This window comes from Chrysochloris asiatica, unplaced genomic scaffold (assembly GCF_000296735.1).
Source record: "Chrysochloris asiatica unplaced genomic scaffold, ChrAsi1.0 scaffold00048, whole genome shotgun sequence".
NCBI classification, from domain to species: Eukaryota; Metazoa; Chordata; class Mammalia; order Afrosoricida; family Chrysochloridae; genus Chrysochloris; species Chrysochloris asiatica.
In genome coordinates this window covers 4367977-4389562 of record NW_006408566.1, presented here as the reverse complement: position 1 = coordinate 4389562, position 21586 = coordinate 4367977, and the positions used below count along the sequence as shown (strand labels likewise).

The 21586-nt window shown below is 41.4% G+C and overlaps 1 protein-coding gene across 2 annotated transcripts in view; it reads right to left on the bottom strand.

Annotated features, from left to right (window-relative positions):
* Positions 1 to 493: 493 nt before the first annotated feature.
* WLS (wntless Wnt ligand secretion mediator) overlaps positions 494 to 21586 on the bottom strand; it is a 166830-nt gene continuing 145737 nt past the window's right edge. For both annotated transcript variants that reach the window (XM_006862420.1, XM_006862421.1), the window contains 2 exons: positions 17619 to 17772; positions 494 to 1449 (listed from right to left, as the gene is read on the bottom strand). In XM_006862420.1, coding sequence (XP_006862482.1) covers positions 1340 to 1449; positions 17619 to 17772 — 264 coding nt within the window. In that variant the 3' untranslated portion in view covers positions 494 to 1339. The remainder of the gene's footprint in view (positions 1450 to 17618; positions 17773 to 21586) is intronic.

The window sequence follows — 21586 nt, the reverse complement described above, 5'->3', positions numbered from 1 at the left end:
TTTTCCCTGAAACCTATGAAGGTCACGTGGATTAATGCCAGTGTGTAGGTGAGGGAACAGCCTGGTCACATGGCTTGAACAAGGTCACACAACCAGCAAACGATAGCTCTTCAATAGGGAACTGGACCTTCTAACCTGAGACTCAATGTTTTTGACTAGATCGTGTGGCCTTTCCACTTGGCAGTGTATGGAATACAATGAAACAGTCTATTTGGGGAAAGTAGGGTAAGGGAGGTGGAGTCTGTTTCCAAAGCATTTAACTTTTGTTTCCCATTCTTGTTGGCTACACATGTGAATATGCATTACCAGCCTAGGGAAGTTAACCATCTAGTACAGAAAAATTAACCTATTTCCCGAAATAGACACTGTCCCCAAACACTTTGATTTGATGCCAAAATATTTTAATAAAGCTCTTTGCCATCTCCCACTGCTTCCCCCTCCCCACAATCCCATAGACTCAACAGGAACAAGAATCTGCATGCTTGGGTATTGCTTTGAGTAGGAAGATGTGTGCATATACATATATGCATATACATACAGGTTTGTTTAAATGATCAGATCTACACTTTTGGAGGTGGTCTGAAGCATCTTATCAAAAGAAAACACATTCTATTCATGACGATAGAAAAAGCATTTCAGACCCAAAGGCCATTTAATACAATAAATGCTACTTGGGTAGTTGAGCAAACATTTTTTTTTAAACCCACATCCAACAGACTGGTTAGTATTGGATACACAAGATTTGGTTTCAAAGCTGAAATGTCCCTGGTGTAATGGACCTTCTAATGGAATTCAGTTATTTTACATTATGCCATAAAAAATACAAATGTATACCTATTGACAACTTACATATTAACCCAATAGGCTACTTGGTGGTATAAATAGGGAACAAGTGGTCATGGACTAGGAGTGCACTGACCAGTCTATCTTGGACTGCAAAAGATGTTTAAATCTATCCTAGAATCTAAAACAGGAAAAAGAATTGAATATTCCACTTGACATAGACCCCAGCTGGCCCAAACCATCCCCCAAGGAGTACTCCCCAATACAAAAGATTGACTAAACCACCTATGTCCCTAATTAACAATGATCACAAAAAATGTGCCATACCAGAGGTTTTGTTATCACAAACAAAGCGCTAGTGGCAACAAGGAATCCTCCTCCGAAAGCTACTATCAAAAGGCAAACCCAAACACGTCCATGCCGCTGGTCCGAGAAAATATAACTAAGACACATGAGGCATTTGTTTGTGCGCTGGGCTCTCTTGGGCACGCTCCCCACTCTTGTCAGAGTGGCCGGGGGGTGGGGACACAGTCCCAGCCAGGTGCTGCAGCTCCTTCTATTCTTGGGCTTCCTTGCGGGTCAACTTGTAGATCTCGGTGGGTCCATCCACGTGGGTTATAGTGGTGGTGAGCTGGAGTTCTTCCCCACTGTGGACACCCAGATCACCTGAAACAGGATTTTTGGTGTTAAATATGTTCAAGCAGGAAGTAGAAAAAAAAACAAAAAACCCTAGGATTCATCTCAGTAACAACTGCCCCACCACCAGCCCATTCTGAAGTCAAAGAGAAACCCATGGCTCACAACATGCCAAGCAAGGGCAAACACCCAATCTTTCCACTTGACCCTTGCAGTAGTTTTTTATATTGCTGCCTACCAGAATAGGGGAGTCCTGGTGTGACTCCGTGGGTTAATGCACCATGCTGCAAAGCCATTTGAACTGCAAGGTTGGCGGTTTGAGCTCACCAATGGCTCCTCTGAAACCCTATACAGGGTCGTTATGGGTCAGAACTGACTTGACGGCACTTAACAACAACAACAACCAGAGAAAGAGTCCTGATGTGGTGCTGTGGGTTAATGCACTGAACTACAAAGTCAGTTTGAACCACAAGGTCAGTGGTTCAAGCTCACCAGCCATTCCTCGATCACCAGCCATTCCTAGGAAACCCTATACAGGGTCCCTATGGGTCGAAACTGACTCAACAGCATGTAACAACAAAACCAGAAAAAATCATTAGTGACCTACAGGTAAGCTCACTGCTGGTATTATTCATGGTAATTATTAACATTTAACAAGAATTTACTTTGTGCCTGACTATTCTCAATACTTTATACACGATTGTATTTAATTCTAGAGAGAGCTCTCTGAGGGGGCAGCATAGTTGTGACTTTGTAGATGAGGAATCTGGGTAGCACAGTTCCAAGGTAATGTAGCAGACACATGGCTGAACCTGGAATGACCTGGGCAAGTACTTGAATCAGCAGTCCACACCGTGGGTTAAGCCAGGACAACCTGCCTCCAGGTTGAGGAGGAGGGCAGGCAACTGTGAATAATTTACAAAAGGGCAAAGAGCTGCCTATATTTACTAACAAATTGGCAAGGTAAATATATGTAGTACATGTAGGGACAATAAGGGATTTTTTTCTTGAGAAAAAAGTACCAGAAATGAACTCTGAATTTTCTTCTGCCACTTGGGGGGTTTCAAACTCCTTGTCAGTAGATAGAGGTGATACTATGCTAAGATGAAACATTGAGTCTTTTCTCAACTTGCAGTAAAAACCTGTTTCTGAAAGTGAAATCCTTAAAGTTGATTATTCCCCCTAGGACAATTAAGTGACTTTGCTGTTGTTGATGTTGTTAAGTGCCATTGAGTCAGTTTGAACTCACAGCAACCCTGTATAGGGTATCCTGAGGAGCAGCTGGTGAGATTGAACTGCTGACTTTGTAGTTCACACTAACCCTGCGGTCCAGCGCTTTAACCTGCAGCACCACACCAGGACTCCTAAATTCAAGCTCTGATCACACTCAGACAATTTGAGTTGGGGTACATACAAATACAAGCAGATTTATGGGGTGGGGTGCGAGCGGATGAAAACTTGAATTTGTGTATGTGATTATGGAGTCCTGGTGTGGCACTCTGTGTTAATGTGTTAATGCGTTTGAACTAACTGCAAGGTAGGAGGTTCAAACACACTAGCTGCTCCTCGGAAACCCTATACTGGGTCGCTATGGGTCAGAATTGACTCAACAGCACTTCACAATAACAACAATGTGATAATGATGTTCTTCATATTTTCTGGGGCTGAAATTTTTCCTAGTTCAAAGCATGGAATTAAAAAAACAAACACTGTTTTCAACCAGGATGCTATACCATGACTTAGAAGAAAATCTAGGCCCTACCCTTAGGTCTAATAATCTGTTATTAATTTTAAGAATCTGCAAAGCCATTTGAACTGCAACGTCGGCAGTTCAAGCTGACTAGCCGTTCCTTGGAAATCCTATAGTGGGTCGCTATGGGTCGGAACTGACTCGATGGCACGTAACAACAACAACAACAAAGAGCATCAGTGAAGCTGGCCTTAGAATCCAGAGGCCACCCCTCACACTCACCCTGAGAGCTGACAGACTGGTGTTCTCCACATATGTCACCTGGTAATCATTTATCATTCTAGACCATTTTCTCTATAGCTGTGCAGTGTTGTTGTTCCAACTCCTAGTCATGCCTATTTGTGAGGAGTGGTTTGAACCACAGACCTCCAGTGCTTATCTTACAATGCCACACCAGAACTCCATGGCTACGTTGTTGTTGTTAAGTGTCATCGAGTCAGTTCTGACTCACAGAGATCCTGAATAGGATTTCTAAGGAGCAGCTGGTGGGTTTGAACCACCAACCTTGCAGTTAGCAGTTCAGTACAAGGAAGTCACCAGGAGTCCCACAGCACCACATCAGGACTCCTACAGCACCACATCAGGACTCCTCATGATTTCATAGTGCCAGTTCCGACCCATAGCGACCCTGTATAGGGTTTCTGAGGAGCAGCTGGTGAGCCTGGCCCACTGACCTGGCAGTTCAAACCGACTTTGCAGTGCAGCGCATTAACCCATAGTGAAGACCCCTATTATTCAATGCTGGTCTGACATGCTCTACCTGAGAAACTCCCTATCCTCAGCAGCAGGGTGCAACACTATTGTGGAGGACTGTTTTAGTAAAAATGTATGCCACAGGACAGAGGGTAGAGAAGATACTAACAGGCAACAGGATTCCAGTTATCCCCTCTTCCACCACTCTTGGGCCTAGGCACTCCTCAGTCAAGGATTTGTAGTAACTTTACATTTCTTGGTCAAAGCTAGTTCTTATTTGCATATCTGTGGGAACCATCAGAATTTCAAAGCCAGTTTCTTTATTTGCATGTTGGTGAGAATCATCAACATTTCAAAGAGTGTCCCTGGCCACCCCAGTGGTAAACAGATGTTTACCTAAGAAATCCCTCTCACTGAAAACATCTCAGAAAAGGACACTAGGGTGCAACTCTACAGAGGTTTTGAATGGAAGTTCCTCCTTCTTTAGCCTCAAAATGCAATTCTTGTTTCCAACAAGCAAGTCCTAGGAAATGTGTGTGAACCTAAAGATCACTTGAAGAGATAGCATAAACTTTTGTGGCTTCTTTGTTTAAATGTGCTTACCATATGTCTGAGAGTCCTGGTGTGGCACTATGGGTTAATGAGCCAGACTGCAAAGCCATTTGAACTGCAAGGTCAGTGGTTCAAAGGGAACCAACTCCACAGCACATAACAACAACAAAAATCAGAAAGCCTGATTCCTTTCTAAATACTTTATAGATACCTGTAATCATCATACAGTCTTTCTAACAGGGATACTATTCTCATCATTCTCTTTCTGTTGATGATGAAATTGAGGCACAAATCCAAGCTGGTAAATAGTGACTCTGGAATTTAAATTCAAGCAATCAGATTCCAGTTAAACCTATTAAAACTAGGTTGCCTCTTCTTAAACATTCCATGTTTTCAAGAGACAAAGACACTACCAGTGAAATGACGTCCACATGCAACCTGGTACAATTATAAATACATACAACCAATAATTGGGATGAGTTGGTCAGTATAATAACTTTGATTTATAGCTGTTGAAACAGAATCCACGTCACACATTAGGGACTTAGCATGCCCTCTATCTTTATATAAGATGGGAATTGTAGTTTATAGATAAAGACACCGAGGCTCAAAAAGGCAATTTAATTTCTATACTTACTCACTAGCTGAGATGAGGACTCAATCAATGGGACCCTGCATAGCAAAATCTATAGTTTGCCTGTGATTTTATTTTATTTTGAAGGCCAAATATTTGCTCTTAGGGAGTGGATGTGGGCCACGGCAGTGACAGAGCAGGAGTAGGGATCCTCCCTTCTTACTTCTGACAAGGTCGGGCTCCATCTGTGATTCTCTCTCTCTCTCTCCTTCTCTCTCATTTGACTCCCATTCCTCAGCACACCAATATGCTCAAAGTCTCTCTCTCTTTTGGTTTTTTTTTAAAGTTTTTATTGTGAATTGAGTGATAATTTACATAGGAGAACATCAGTTTTACACTCATCATTTCATTGCAATGATTATAATCTCCTCCATGCATCATCATTCAACAGTATTTGCTTCTATTCCCTCTCTTAACACTCAGGAATATATACTCATTTAAACAACCAAAGGGCTCATTCTGCAAGCCTGCTTCCTGGCTACCAGCACAAAGTCTTTCTCTTTCCATGAGTCTAGAGTCCTCAGCTGCTCTACCTCAGTATGTCATCATCTCTGTCTCTATCTCTGGTAGGAATATGTCTCTTATCGGTAACAGAAAAAAGTGAAGAAAGAAAAAATCATCTTCAGTTGATGGGTTACTCTCCTTTTTCCAATGTCAGTTCAACCCAGCTGATTAATAGTAACCACATGAAGGTTTGATACCTCCGGGAATCCCTGGGAGTTACAAATGGTTGCTGCATAGCTGCTAACTTGAAAGAATGGAAGTTCTTATCTATGCAGAAGCATCTCAAAAGAAAGGTCTGGTGATTTACTTTACAAAAATCAGCCACTGAAATCCTATGGAGGGCAGTTCTACTCTGACACACACTATACCACTCACTGTCAGTTGGAAAAGATTCAATGACAACAGACAACAGATTCTGGCACCTATTTATTCTCAGTGGAAGGTAATGGATCTGTAATTATGATATTGGACCCACAGATATACATCTGTTGCTTGATTTCAACTGCCTGCAATACACACAGAGGACAAAGGGAGCTGCATAAACTATGTACAGCTTCCGTAGGCTTCCAGCATTTTCATGATAATCACTTATGTGTCTATGGTCACCTTCCACCACTCTGTCAGTTTATTCTACTGTGGTGGCTTACGTGTTGCTGTGATGCATCCCACCAGTATTTTAAATTCCAGCAGAGTACATGCAGTGGACAGGTTTCAGATGAGCTTTCAGAGTAAGACAGGATTATTGTAAAAATGCTGGAAGCCTACAGAAACTGTACATAATAGAAAGAAAGGGAAGTGCTGGTGTGGCACTGTAGGTTAATGCGCTGGACTGCAAAGTCATCTGAACTGCTAGGTTGGTGGTTCAAGCTCACTAGCTGCTCTTTGGAAACCTATATAGGGTCACTATTGGTTGGAGCCAACTCGAAGGCACTTAACAACAACAGGAAGAAAGGAGGAGTTCTGGTGTGGCTCTGTGGAACAAAGCACTGGACAGCAAGGTTGATTTGAACCACAAGATTGGCAGTTCAACTCACCAGCCACTCCTTAGAATCCATATACAGGGTTGCTTTGGGTCAGAACTGACTCCACAGCACTAACAACAACAACAGGAAAAAGGAAAGACGGACTACTTCTGAATATTTAGTCACTGAAAACCTTATGAATAGCTGCCAGAGTGCCAGAATATTGAATATGAAAACATGATGAAGAGCACCAGAATATTGTCAGATATTGTGCAGGAAGATGAGATCCTCAGGATGGAAGGTACTCAAAATAGGACTGGGTAAGAGCTGCCTCCTCAAAGAGGAGTTGACCATGATGATGCAAATAGAGTACAGTTTTGGGGACCTTCATTTGTTGATGGGGCACAACTCAAAACTAGGAGAAACAGCTGTAAGCATCTGTTAATAATCAGTACATGGAATGTACACAGTATGAATCTAGAAAAATGGAAAGTTGTCAAAAATGAAATAGACTGCATAAATATTAATATCCTGAACTGGACTGGTATTAGAAATTTTGAATATGACAATCTACTATGGTTTACTATGCCAGGAATAACAAGTTGAAGGGGAATGGCATCGTGTTCATTAACATAAAGAACATCAAGATCTAGCTGAAAGTATAATGCTATCTGAAAGGATAATACCACTATGCTTACAACAAGGAAGACCAGTTAATGAATGCACTATTATTCAAATTTACTCACCAACCACTAAAGCCAGTAGTGATCAGATTGAAGAATTCCACCAACTTCTTCAGGATAAAATGGATCAAACATGAAATCAAGATGTATTGATAATTACTGGTGATTAGAAGGGAAATACTGGGAAAAATAAAGGATCACTAGTTGGAAAGGATGGCCTTGGTGATAAAAACGATGGTGGAGATCACACGATAGAATTTTGTTTAAGACCAATGACTTGTTCATTGCAAATAACTTTTTTAAACAAAATGAAAGACAATATGGACGTCACCAGATGGAATACACAAAATCTAATTGACTAAATCAGTGGGCAGAAATGGTGAAAAAGCTCCATACCATTAGTCAAAACTAGGCCAGGGGTAGTCTGTACAACAGACTATCAATTGCTCATATGCAAGTTCAGGCTGAAGTTGAGAAAAAAAAAAAAAAAAAATGAAAACAAGTTCACAAGAAACAACATATGACCTTGACCATATCTCACCTGAACACAAAAATCTTCTCAAGAAGAGATTTGATACATTAGACATGAAAGACCTAAGACTAGAAGAGTTGTGGGATGGCATCAACCACACCATACAGGAAGAAAGTAAAAGGTCATTAAGAAGACAGGAAAGATGGAAAAGATCAAACTGGATGTCAGAAGAGACTCTGAAACTTGCTTTCCAGCATAGAGATGCTAAAAATGTCATAAGAGACTCTGAAATTTGCTTTCCAGTGCTAAAGCATTTGGAAGAAGTGAAGAAGTAAAAGAGCTGAACAGAAAATCTTAATGGACCTTGAGAAGACAAAGTCAAGTATTATAAATGACATGTGCAGAGACCTGGAACTTGACAACTAAAAGGGAGGACCACGCTCAGCATTTTTCAAGCTAAAAAGAACAGAATAAAAAATTTAGGCCTCGACTTGGAATACTGAAGTATTCTAGGTGCAAAATATTGAATGATGCAGAAACCATCAAAAGAAGATGGAAGGAATACACAGAATCACTGGACCAAAAAGAAGTGAACGATACTCAACCATTTCAAGAGATAGTATATGCCCATTTGACCTAGCCTTGATGGCTTGATGATCAGAACTTGACTAGAGGAAGATTTAAAAAACAACATTTTTTGATAAGGGTAAATGGCTACAATTTGATGAACTTGACCTATACTCATGGAGGTAGTAGCTCTAAATATCAATAGAGAGGGAAGGAGTCTTCAAATCAAGTATAAATGCTATCCCCTCTGTATACAGGGTAAATATGGATGAGCAACTTAGACATTGGCTACCTGAAATGAGGGAGCAATAAAGGCATGAAGTGACTGGCTTACAAGGTTTCAAGAAGGAGTTTAGTTTAAGAGTGTATGGGGGAAGATAGAATCCCCACTGAATAGATTTCATCATGATAGATGGGTCTGGTAAAAAGAGATGGGGATAAGATTCTTATGATTCAATAGTGAGTAATTGTTATCATGACTAATTGTGACTGTCACAATTGTAAAGGTAGAAGTTTTGTAACAAAAACAGGGGAGTAATTAATCTTACAGTCCAGAAACAGAAGACCCTAGGACCATCAAAGGAGAAGAGCACAAGCGGAATGAGGGACCTTATCCAAAGCAGCAACACCAGAGATGATGGCAGAGATGGGGACATGGAGAGAGGGAATAGCTGAGGACTTTAGATTCATGGGAAGAGAGGGACTGAGAGCTGGGGGCCAGGTGGCAGACTTGCCCTTTGGTAGTGTAAATTGTTATACATGTCTGAGTGTTTGTTTGTTTGTTTGTTTGTTTGTTTTTAAAAAGCTAAAGCAAATAGAGAGAAATACTGTTAAGTGATGGAGCGGATTATAATCATTGTAATGAAACAAGGTGTATGATTTGTTGAATGTAAAATTGATGATCTGTCCTGTAAACTTTCACTGAATTCACAATAAAAACATTTAAAAAAAAAAAAAGAAAAGAAAAGAGATAATATACGACCAAGTGCCAATGGTATAAGGAAGAAATCCCAAACAAGGCTCTGGGTAATGGTGAGATACAAAATGAAATCTTTCAACACACTGATGGAGGCACTCACTCATCTATACCAAGAAACTTTGATAACAGCTACTTGGCCAACTGATTGGAAGAGATACATATTTGTATCCAATCCAAAAAATGAACCCAAAATAAACCTGGGAATCATTGTACAGTATCATTAATATCACACACAAGTAAAATTTTGCTAAAGATAATTCAAAACAGCTGCAACAGTACACTGACAGGGAACTGCCAGAGGTACAAGCTGGACTCATACGAGGATGTGGAATGAGGGATATCATTGCTGATGTCAGATGAATCTTGGCTGGAAGCAGAGAATACGAGAAAGATGTTATTCTTTATTTACTATGCAAAGGTTTTTCACTATGTGGATCATGACAAACTATGGACAACATTGAGGAGGATGAGTATTCCAAAACACTTAATTGTACTCATGAGGAAGCTGTACATAGACCAAGAGGCAGTTGAACAGAACAAGAGGACACTGAATGGTTTAAAATTAGGAAAGGTGTGCTCCAGGGTTGTATTCTTTCATCATACTTATTCAGTTTGTATGCTGGACAAATAATCTGAGGAGCTGGATTGTATGAAGAAGAACGTGGCATCAGGATTGGAGAAAGACTCACTGACAACCTGTGATAGACAGATGATACAACCTTACTTGATGAAAGTGAAGAAGACTTAAAATTCTAATGAAGATCAAAGATCACAAACTTCTGTATGGGTTGTACCTCAATGTAAAAATGAAAAATCCTCGCCAGTAGATCAATAAATAATATCATGATAATGGAGATAAGATAGAAGTTGTCAAGAATTCATTTTGCTTGGGTCCACTATCAACATTCATGAAAGCAGCAGTCACAACATCAAATTACCTATTACATTGGGACATCTGCTGTGCAAGATTTCTTTAAAATGTTCAAGAACAAAGATGTCAATTTCAGGACTAAAGTGCACCTGATCCAAGCCATGGTATTTTCAATAACTTGATGTGCATGTGAAAGTTGGACAGTGAAAAAAGAAGATCATAGAACAATTGATGCATTTGAGTTATGGTGTTAGAGAAGAACATTAAAAGTATCATAGGATGCTAGAAGAACAGACAAATCTGTGTAGAAAGAAGTACAGCCAGAATGCTCCTTAGAAGCCTGGATGGTGACACTCCGTCTCTCATACTTCAGACTTATCATCTGGAGGTAGCAGTCCCTGGAAAAGGACATCATGCTAGCTAAGTAAGGGTCAGCGAAAAAGAGTTAAGACCCATAACGAGGCCGTTTGGCACAGTGGCAGCAGCAATGGGCTCAAGTTTAACAATGATTATGCATAGGACTGGGCAGTTCAAAGGGCTGCTATGAGTCAGACCCTATCGACAACAACAACATGGTCACTTTAGTAAACTGATAGTTATGCTAATCCCCAAATCATTTGAAAGAATCTTGAGAGAGACAGGAATCTCCTATTAATCAAAAGGGCTAACTAGTTCCATTCTCACAGCCACCAAGACAAGTTGGTGCTGTCCATGCTGTTGTGCCTTGAGATGCCTCAGCTCTGACGACTAGGACAGTGCAGAGTGACCTTGGTGGCACAGGACTCAGGAATCCTGGGGTCAGTGGTCTTTCACAATCCCTTTCAACCACAGTGGTAGCTTACACCATTTTGGGGAGGGTCATATCCCATCTAATTCCAAAGCAGTTTTGGAAAGTGAGGCCAGGCACTTCTCCATCTATAGAGGAAGACAGGAGACTCAATAAAACGTAGAGGTTTTGAGTGAAACCATAGCAGGCAGAAAGATAACTAAGATGCTATTCATCATGGTGGGTTGACAGCTATTCTAAAAGCCAGTAAAATGTTATTAATGTGCTGAGCAAGGAAAGGTGCTAAGAGAGCTCTGAGACAGGAAGGAGGCAGAAGGTGCCTAACTACAAGCAGCACAACAGAAGGTACCAGCTCCATTTTTACTGGGGATGTCACTAGGGTCCAACCCTACTGAAAATATCAATTCCACTACTGCTCAGACCTCAAGGAGAAGCCAGGTTGGTCATGTGGTAGGCTATCTAACATATAACCACAGGAATGACCTCAACAAAAGCTAATCACGATTCAAGTCAAACATTTACTGAGACAACGAAAGGTAAAGCCACATTTCATGTGGCAGAAGACCTCAGAAGCCTCCAAAAGGAAAACTAACATCACATGGCAGAGTTGCTGCTTTTGCTTCCAGCAGACTGAATGGTTTGGACTGAAAGCATTTAGAGCAAACAGAGAAATTGGTTGGCAATTAGGGTGTCTCCTGCTGTCTTCGCCATAGTCATCCAGTCAGGGGCTCCATCTCCCACTTTTTGTCTAAAATCTTCTAATAAGAATTTTACAGACAAACAACGAACACAAAAATAAGCTATTACCAAGAGCTGTCTGACTTCATCTTCATGAGCAACTCCAATGTTTTAAGAAAGCACAGATTGATAAAGGAATAGGTTTGGACTGGTGTTGTGTTTTGATTTGATTTGTTTCTGGGGAAAGAGTGGGGAGAAGGAGAGGTAAGGATGAGGACTGGGAGGTGATGGTTTCACTATGAGCTAAAAGTTAACACCAGCCTTGTACTATTCATCTTGGCCTGGGAAAACATCCAAAATGATTCACACGCTGGTTTGGGAAACAAGTAAACAGCAGCAAAGTTGAAAATGTCCCTCGAAGAAAAAATGACTAAAGCATTTTGACCAAATTAAAAATGTATACATGTTGGTATATGAATGTGCGTGTGCCTGTGTGTGTATGCACACTGAAAATGGTTAATGTGAGCATATGTGCACCGCCTTTCTAGTGTGATAAATCAACCAAGAAGGAGCCCAGAGCCCCACATTCCTGCAGCACTAAATAAGCTGGTGAAACCCTCCTGCGTGGAGCTTTCCTGCCACAGCCTGTGTTCCAGGCAGCAAATGAGGAAGTCCTGTGTCTCAAAGAAGACTAATAGCGCCTTGAGATTAGGGACTGTGTTTTTTCAAATTCCTTGGCGTTTCAGCTTATTCCATCTTACCAAACTGATCACCGTGCTGATTACTGAGGTGATAGTGGGCTCATTTGTATGACTGGCTTATTGTATTCTACCCAAACAAACAAACAAAAAAGACCAACAAGTACATTTGAGAAAATGCTCTTTTGAAAACAACCCTCTCTTGAACCTGCCACCTGCTTTGTTTCTCTCCTTCACTCCTTGAGTAGAAGGGAGAAGCAACATCCAATGCTGTTTCCTTTTCGCTCTTATCTATTCCTTCAGGACAGTTGTGCCTCTGGCTTCTCCTTCCAGCACCCAAACAAAACAGCCCTCCCCAGTGAGTCTTTCCCTTTCTTTATTCCTTGTGAGTCTCTGCTGCAGCAGCAACTGCTTGTCAAGTTCCTGGAAATGGGCTTTTTCCAGGAGTCTCTTATCATCTTATGGAGGCAAGAAAACCCACACACCTGGTATCCATTCTCCATAGCAAGAGATCAGAATTCTTGACTGAACCTTAAAAGCAAGCATGGGAAAAGCCCAAGCCAACATAAAAAACCAAAACTTTCCACGAGAGAGGAAAAAGAGCAAGAGGAGTCTGGGAAAGCATGCCATCTAGAGACGCAGAGAATTTCAAATTACAGTGTGTTCCCCTGACACTTCATGCTTTAGGTTTCCATGTAATACTTCAAATGAGCTCCTTCCAAGGAGCTTCAAGATCTTGGCAAATGCTTCATAATTCTTAGGACACATGGCATGGTCTGGTGGCAGATGGAGAGATGGAAAGTTATAAAGACAAGGGAGGGAAGTGATTAGAGAGCCCGACATGGAAAAGGCACCCTTCAAATGAGCAAAGTAATGGCCTCCTACTTGTAAGGAGATGGGAACACAAAGCTATCAGGGGCTCATGGGGCTGCTGTGAAGTCAGAGCTGATTATGACATGATTGTATGACTGCTAAATTGTGGCTCTTTTATATTTGTGGTCAGCATAGGATCCCAAATGATTCTACGCCAAGACATTGCTAGAAGAATATTTTTCAATGGTTGCCTTGTTGACATTTGGGGTAGGATAATTCTTTCCTACAAAGGACTGGATTGCTAATGGAAGCATCCTTACAATCTGGACACCAAGGGCCAATGGCATGTACCAGTCATAGTGTTAATTCAATTAACTATGGATATTTCCAAATGTCACTTGGCAAAGGGCTTGCAGGGTATGAACTCTGGTTGAGAATTAATTTTTGTGCTTTCTGAGAAATTTCAGACTTAAGTGACTCAACACAACCCTCAACCACCAGACTTTCGCCTAGGAGGGCTTGGAGCTGCCTAACACCAGGCTCCCAATCCAAGACTCTGACCAGCCTGCTGCTAGCTTTCATAATGCCTTTGTAAGGTTGGCCAGACACAGGACTCCCAATTGCTCAGCAATGCTAGAGTTTGGAAAAATTTCCCCAGCATTTGAAAACTGTTTACCTGTGAAACCTATCATCCCTTGGAGTATCCCTTAATGACAAGAGGTTCTCTTCTAGCCCTTCCATTCTAACAGGAAGAAAGAGAACCATACATTTCACGGCTCAAAGGGACTTTGAAAGATCTCTTTTAGTTAGGAGAATAGTCATATGAAGAGGTTAAGAGGTTTGCCAACAGTCACAAGAGTAAATAAATACAACTAAAAAATGTTATGTCGATTAAGGGCTTGTCAATTAACTGAGAGGTTGGTGGTTCAAATCCACCTAGAGGGACACCTCAAAAACAGGCCTAGTGATCTATATCTGCTTCTGAAAGGTTACAGCCTTGAAAGCCTGGTGGAACGGTTCTACTCTGCACATATGGGGTCATCATGAGTCGAAAATAACGACGCGGCAACCAGGAACAGCAGCAGAATCCATACTTAATAACTATTGCCCATTAGTTTTACCATTCTCAGGAACCTAGTGGCTCCACAGGATAAGCATTGGACTGCAAACCACAAAGTCAGTGGTTCTAGCCCACCGGATGCTACATGAGAGAAATACGAGGATTTCTGCTCCTGCAAAGATTTACAAGTCTCGGAAAACGTACGTTTAGCACCGTGGAATTGATTCTGACTCACAGTGGCCCTGTATAGGGTTTCCAAGGAGCAGCTGGTGGATTTGAACCACCAACCTTGTGGTTAGCAGTTCAGTGCCGATCCTACAACATCATACCAAGACCCTATGGCAAGGTCATTATCATTCTCACACCATATACAGTCCTGCAATTACTTTATATGGTATTTTCCTGGACATCAGGAACTCCATCTACTTGAATTCAATATCAAGTCAAGACAGGTTCACACAGTTTCTGCCAAGTCAACAGGAGACATGAACTAAAATCAAGATTCATAATCATATGCCCAGAATTCCTTTCTGTAGAGTCATGGAGGACTCTGGTGAGCTGCCTGCTCCCACCTTCCATGTATAGAGGAAAACTGATGGTGGAAAGGAAGCTGAAGGGGCCTCTGGGAATGAAAAAGGCAACTGCCTAGCATATAAACCTTCTAGAAAGGCAAACTATGAAATCAAGGGTTGGAAAGTGGGTAGATGAGCCGGGAGTCTTTATTCTGGCCATAGTTGGGCCTCAGATGAGCATGACAAGAGGTCTTTACCCCAAAGAGGTCAAGGATTAGGAGGGAGAGATACCTAATCGCTGAGATTCTCTTGAACAGAAGTGGCAAGGATCGTGCCCTCTTCCACCTTGACCCTCCCTTCTTCCTTGTTTCTCTTGTTTCTATCTCTCATGTCTTTACCCTCTCTGCCTTTTTGACCCCTCGCTGACCCATTTGTGAAATATGTAGGCTAATCTAAACTTTTATTTCAAAAGCATTAATTCATTCAACGTTTTTTAAGCACCCTTAAGAACAAGTCCTTGCTCATAAGATGCTAATGTTCCAGCAGGAGAGAGATTTAGGCAAATTCATCTACTATAGGGAATCTTAGACAGTGAATGCCATGTAAAAAGTGTCATATAAAAACGTCATGTCTCCCTGGGTCTGTTCCTCAGAACACCAGTCCCAAAAGATGTAATCTGGAAAAAGTATTCTGAAGTCAAATATTCATTTTGGGAAATCCTGTTACCAGGCTCTCCATCCCGTTTATGACTTACTTAATGTACTAAAGATTCTGAGATCTCTTTCAGAAAAAATTCATTAATGCTGGTTAAACCAGGACTTCTCAAACTTATTTGACTACTGAAACCTGTTATCACAATTCCATGGAAACAATATTCCACTGAGTCGAAGTTTCTGGACTTGAATTGGGGGTTCTGTTGTGGCAATGTGGGTTATTGCACTAGACTGCATGGTCACTTTGAACTGCAAGGTCAGCGGTTCAAGCTCACCAGCTGCTCCTCAGAAACCCTATACAGGGTCATTATGAGTTGGTACCGACTCGACAACACTTAACAACAACTAGGATGATTAGTACTGTCCAGTAGGAGATAGTATTTATCTGAGCCATACAAAGATGGGTAGGGTTTCAATAGGTCCAGATGGAGGCAAGACACATGGTCTATTTATTCAAATATCACTATGATCAAGGTGGGCTACTGGTGACTTAAGAAATGCACAGACATTTAAGCCCTGGTTTCTAGCCTGAGACAGGGTAAAGGGCACTGGTTTAAGAACGTACATCTTTTGCTTTGTGACTAGAAAAGTACCTGGTTATGGTGAAGCAAGTATGAAGAACAGAAGCAAGAATAAGATGGGAGCCAAACATTATAGAGTGAAGTATTAAAAGAAACAAGATCTCTTAGAGCAGTTATTTACCTGTTAAGTGGTGCTAAACCATGTGGAAGCCATGTCTGACTTCCCCTGGCTTCATAGTGGAGAAAGAGAAACAAACTCAAAATCAGCCCAAGGCCGATTCCTATGAAGTGGAGGTCAGACAACTTTCTACCCTATAACTTTCTTTACACTATTCTGACACCAACCATTCCTCCCATAGTACTTTCTGCTTCACATCTGGGTTCCATAATCCCTTGGAATGGCCACACAGAACTCATAGCAATTCTCACGATTATGGGGTTTATTAGGGAAGTGAACAGGGTACACGTCAGGATCAAAACCAACACAGGACACAGAAGTTCTCCAGTCAGGGACGTCTCTTGTCTGCCATACTGCAGACACACCTCACTCTTGTCTTCAGCCTTTCAGCCATGTGGCACCTTGGTCTCCACCCAGTCCATGGGCCTAGAGCACAAAGCTGCTCTGTCTCTCCATGCCTCCACCTCTGTTGTCATCTCTAGGTAGGGTTCTCACGCTCCACTCATGCTCTTCCTTCTTGATGACCTTGGGATCTTCCATTTTAAGGTCACTCCTTTAAAACTTAGTTGGATGACAGAACTAATCAATCTCAGCCTTAGAGTCCTGTATACCTTCTTTGCATGGCCCCACACAATCCACTTGGTGGGAATTAAGAAGACAATGGATAGAAAAGTGTATCAAGTAAATTCAAGGTATCATAGGTGGTTATTCATTTCCCTCTGTTATAGATAGTGGGGAAACCTTTAGCCGCACCTTCCCTTCTCTGAGCCTCAGTTTCCTCATCTATAAAATGACTGATTGGCTAAGTTCTCTGAGGTCCTTTGTGGCAACAATATCTCAGGGTTCTGTGGTTTTGAGATAGGAAAAAAGCCCACATCAGCACTAAAGCAAAGGAAGGCTTTGGGGGACAGGAGAACGGTCATTGATTTGGAGGTGTGTCAACCCACACACTTGCCAAAAAGAGCAGGAGTGAAAAAAGGAAGACTTTTATGCCTTCAACTCTCAGGATAAAGTCTCCCTTTACTTGATATCTTATGACAGTACTTCTAAAACTCTTCAGAATGAACATGGAATACTTTCTGAGAGTCAATTTTGCTCAAAAATTACAGAAACCAAATTTAATTTTGCTCTAAAACTGATTTATTTTAGGCTAGAGTGCAATCGTTCTAACAGACTTTACATATACATAATTCTCTGGTTGTCACTGGTTTTTGGGTTATAGCTACAGGGTACTCAGTGGTACTCATTCACTGAACCCAGTATTAGACGTATTCTAGGGGAAGGAGAACAGTTTGGTAAAGGAGCCCCAAAATCTTTAGCTGTTTGAATCTTGTAAAGACAGAACTCTACCTGTCCTGAATTAAGCTGTGCTAAAGGAGCTCTAGTAGCATAGTAGTTACGAATCAGGCTGCAAACCGCAAGGTCTGCAGTTCAAAACTACCAGCTGTTCCACGGGAGAAAGATGAGGCTTTCTGCTCCCGTAAAGATTTACAGCCTCGGAAACCCTGCACAGGGTCGCTATAAGTTGGAACCGACTCCACGGCACATAACAACAAAGAGACTGAAACTTACCATTTGACTGATCTTCTCCATAGTTCTTGTGCGATGGCGCATACAAAAACATCAAAGCAAAGACATACAGGTTCCACATCCCATAGATACCCGTGAAAAAGGCACTGTTCACTTGGACTGTGACACCGCCCCATTTCCAATGGCCTTCAGTCACCTATGAAAAAGGGACAGTGACATTTAGAAACACAATACCAATATAGATAGGAACCACCCAATGCAAATACTAAGTCTCTTCCTTCTATACATGGCCCAGATGTGGAGGTATGTACAATTCTCATCTTTTCATCTGAATCATACCTGTATACAGTAAGTTTCAGAGATGGCTTTTAATGTGTTAAAAGTGGCTACAAGGTCAGTGGTTCAAACCCACCAGCCACTTCATGGGAGAAAAATGTGGCAGTCTGCTACTGTAAAGATTTTCAGGCTCAGAAACTCTATGGAAGAGTTCTACTCTATCCTATAGGATCACTGTGATAATTCAACAGCAGTGGCAGTGGGTTTGGTTTTGGATTCTTATTGTCATGCACAAAATCTGGGATTGTCACCTTGGCTGAACATTAGAATTACCTGGGGAGCTTTTAAAAACCTAGATACTCAGTCTATATGCAATTTATCAAATCAGAGATTTGTGGGCATCTATTATTTTTAAAGTTTCCTCATTAACCACAGTGTGCAGCCAGGTGGAAATCACTGCACTAACAGCTTTATGTGCATTAATTCATTTAATGTTCTGCACCAAGCTGAAGTAGCTACTACTATTATCTCCATGTGTGGATGAGGAAGTGAAGGTTTAGAGAGGGCAAATATTTTTGACAACACGGAGGACAGCCAGAGTAGCAATGCATGTCACATCTCCAGAGCTCCAACTCCTCTGTTACTCTATACTGCTTCTCATGATATCCTGGGGCAGAAAAATGAGCTGACTGAACACCCCCAAAGGTCTGGACACCTAAAACTACTCTAAAAAATTAGGGGCACTGAGCTTCTGTCATGGCTGCTGTTGACAAGTAGATCATTAGGCCTTTCTTCTAAGATGCCTCTGGGTTGATACAGACTTCCAATCTTTCTGTTAGCAGCCAAGCAAATTAATTGTTTGTACCTAGTGTGGTGTTGTGGGTTACTGCACTGGACTGCAAAATCGGTTTGAACTGCAAGATCGATGGTTCAAGTTCACCAGTCACTCCTTGGAAACCCTATACAGAGTTGTTATGGGTCAGAACTGATTCGACAGCACTTAACAACAACCATTCAAAAAGCAGAGAGTAGGTGCTTGTTAAATCCCCAGTGATTCCTGTTGACACATATGCCAGCGTGAATTTGCAGAACTACAATTATACACTCCATACCCAAACACCACTGCCATCGCAGTGATTCCAACTCACAGCAACCCTACAGGACAAAGTAAAAACTATTCCTCAATGGTTTCCAAGACGGCAGATGTTCACAGGAACACATAGCCTGCTGTTTTTATATCTAGGTGTGGCCAGTGGGCTTGAACAATTGACTTTGCAGTGAGCAACCCAGGGCATAACCCACTTTGTCACCAGGGCTCCTTATGCACGTCTTGGGAGGGGGGAAAAACCTGAGAAACATTGTCTTGATGTTCTATGTTAAGTACAGGTACTCTTCTCTTTTTAATACTTTGCTTTAATAATTCTGAAGACACTGGGTGGTCTCACAATCACCGGCTGCTTCTCAATATACACATGCCTGCTTCAACCCTCTCCTCCCTCTGAGAACTTAAACGCAGGCTGTGTGAGAGTGATCTGAAGACTTCCACCTGGAGATACTTGTTTCTTGTGGCTTCTTTAGTTTTCTCTCTGTGCACTGACGTCTGAACATAGGTATTAATCTCTTCCTAAAACAGCAGTGCTTTGTTATCCCACATTTAAACAAACAAACAAATGAAATGTGCTGGAGAACTGTATCTTCCATGCCTGTTGCACCACTGGCCCCAAAGCAAAGAGGTTGATTAAATAAACAAAACCACAGTTGCCACTGAATTGACTCTGACTCATGGGGATTGCCACCACGTGTAGCTGAGTAGAACTGTGGTCTACAGGGTTTTCAGTAGCTGATTTCTAAGCAGCAGAGGGCCAGGTCTTTCTTTCAAAGTGCCTCTGGATGGCTTTGAACCTCCAACTTTTCAGTTACCAATGGAGTGCATTAACTGTTTGAAACACCCTAGGACTACACATGGTAGAGCAGAAAGACGGGTGTCAACTCCAGACTCTACCAATTATTCTCTCTTGAATGGAAGACAAGAATTAAAACCAAACTTCATTTTTTTTTTTTTAATGCAAAATAGATTGCTGTTGTTAAGTGTCATCAAGTTTGTTCTGACTCATAGAGACCCTGTGTAGGGTTTCTGGGGAGAGGCTGGTGGGTGGGAACTGCTGACCTTGTGGTTAGCAGTCTAGTGCTTACCCTACAGTGCCACAAGACTTTAAAATAGATAGAGTTCATGATTATCTAAAACATACAAGACTACTGAGGAAAGTTGGGGGGAAAAAAAGATAATAAATACTGACTAAATCTTAAATCTTAATTATCTCTAGGATGTCACTCATAAAAGTATTTATGAAGCTTCCATGTGCATTACAATTCTACAAGATATGTTTTGAAGCTACTTTTAACTGTAGGAATAGCTTGGTAATTGTTTTAAGGGTTGTCTGATGATGTATGGATTACACTGAGAACTATCAACACAATTGTTGAGCTGAGTGGCTAAAAATTTGTGCCAGCTCCAAGATCAATGAAATTATTTTGACCACTTCTGCTTGCTATGGAAATTTTTAACTAGGAGTAAAACAAAAGATCAGATAAATGTTCCCATGACACCTTAATGAGGCTGAGTTGCACAAACTACCTTCAGGAGCCCGTTCTAAGTTGTAACATGCTACTTTAAATCTAAATGTTGATGACTTTAACCAGCAGGATGACTTCATTTCCTTTTTATGAAGCTGGAAACTTCATTGACACCTGTCCACTATAGGTGACCCTCCTGGTATTTGAACCACCAGTAGAATAACTTTCAGCATTACAGCAGCAAGCAGTAAGACAAACTGACAGAAGTACAGTTATCTCTTCTTGAAACACCTGGAGTTGTCAGTTAATCATGTTACTTGTTAAACATTTACCAGCTTTAGTTTGGTTTCGTTGATGCATTATTATTTTTATGATTCATAAATAAACCACCACCACGAAACTTATTTATTCCGGAAAATAATTATAAAATTAGTTTATGTGGAATTTCTAGGATTGCTGTTTTGACAAAGAAATAACTCTAGAACCATCACTGCTTGCACAATCACACACCATCATTCAAGCTACTTAAGTCTCTTCCTAGAAATGGCTCCTAATGTCACTCTTCTGACTTTTAAGCACCCAAAAAATAAAACTGTTGCCATGAAACCAATTCTAGCTCATGGTTACCCCATGTATCAGAGTAGCATTGTGTGCCATACAGTTTTCAATAGCTGATCTTTAGGAAGTAGACAGCCAGGCCTTTTTTCCTAGGTTCTTCGGGGTGGACTTAAACTTCCAACCTTTAAGTTAGTAGCCAAGTGTATGACCATTTGCACCACCCAGGGAGATTCATTAAGTACAAAATACAGGCAACAGGTACTGAGTTCATTTCCAGATTTTTGGTTTCCCAGTTTATATGAAAGTTATATATACACTATGTTGTTGCAGTTGTTAAGTGTTGTTGAGTCAGTTCTGACTCAAGCAACCCTGTATAGGGGCATCTGGTGGGCCTGAACCATCAACCTCGAGGTTCAAATTGACCTTGCGATTCAGCAAATTATTCTGCAGCACTACACTATTGTTGTTGTTAGCTGCCATTGAGTCGGTACCAACTCATAGCGACCCTATGCACAGCAGAACAAAACACTGCCTGATCCTGGGCCAACCTCACAATTGTTGCCACGCTTGAGTCCATCGATGCTGCTACCTGGTCAGTTCAT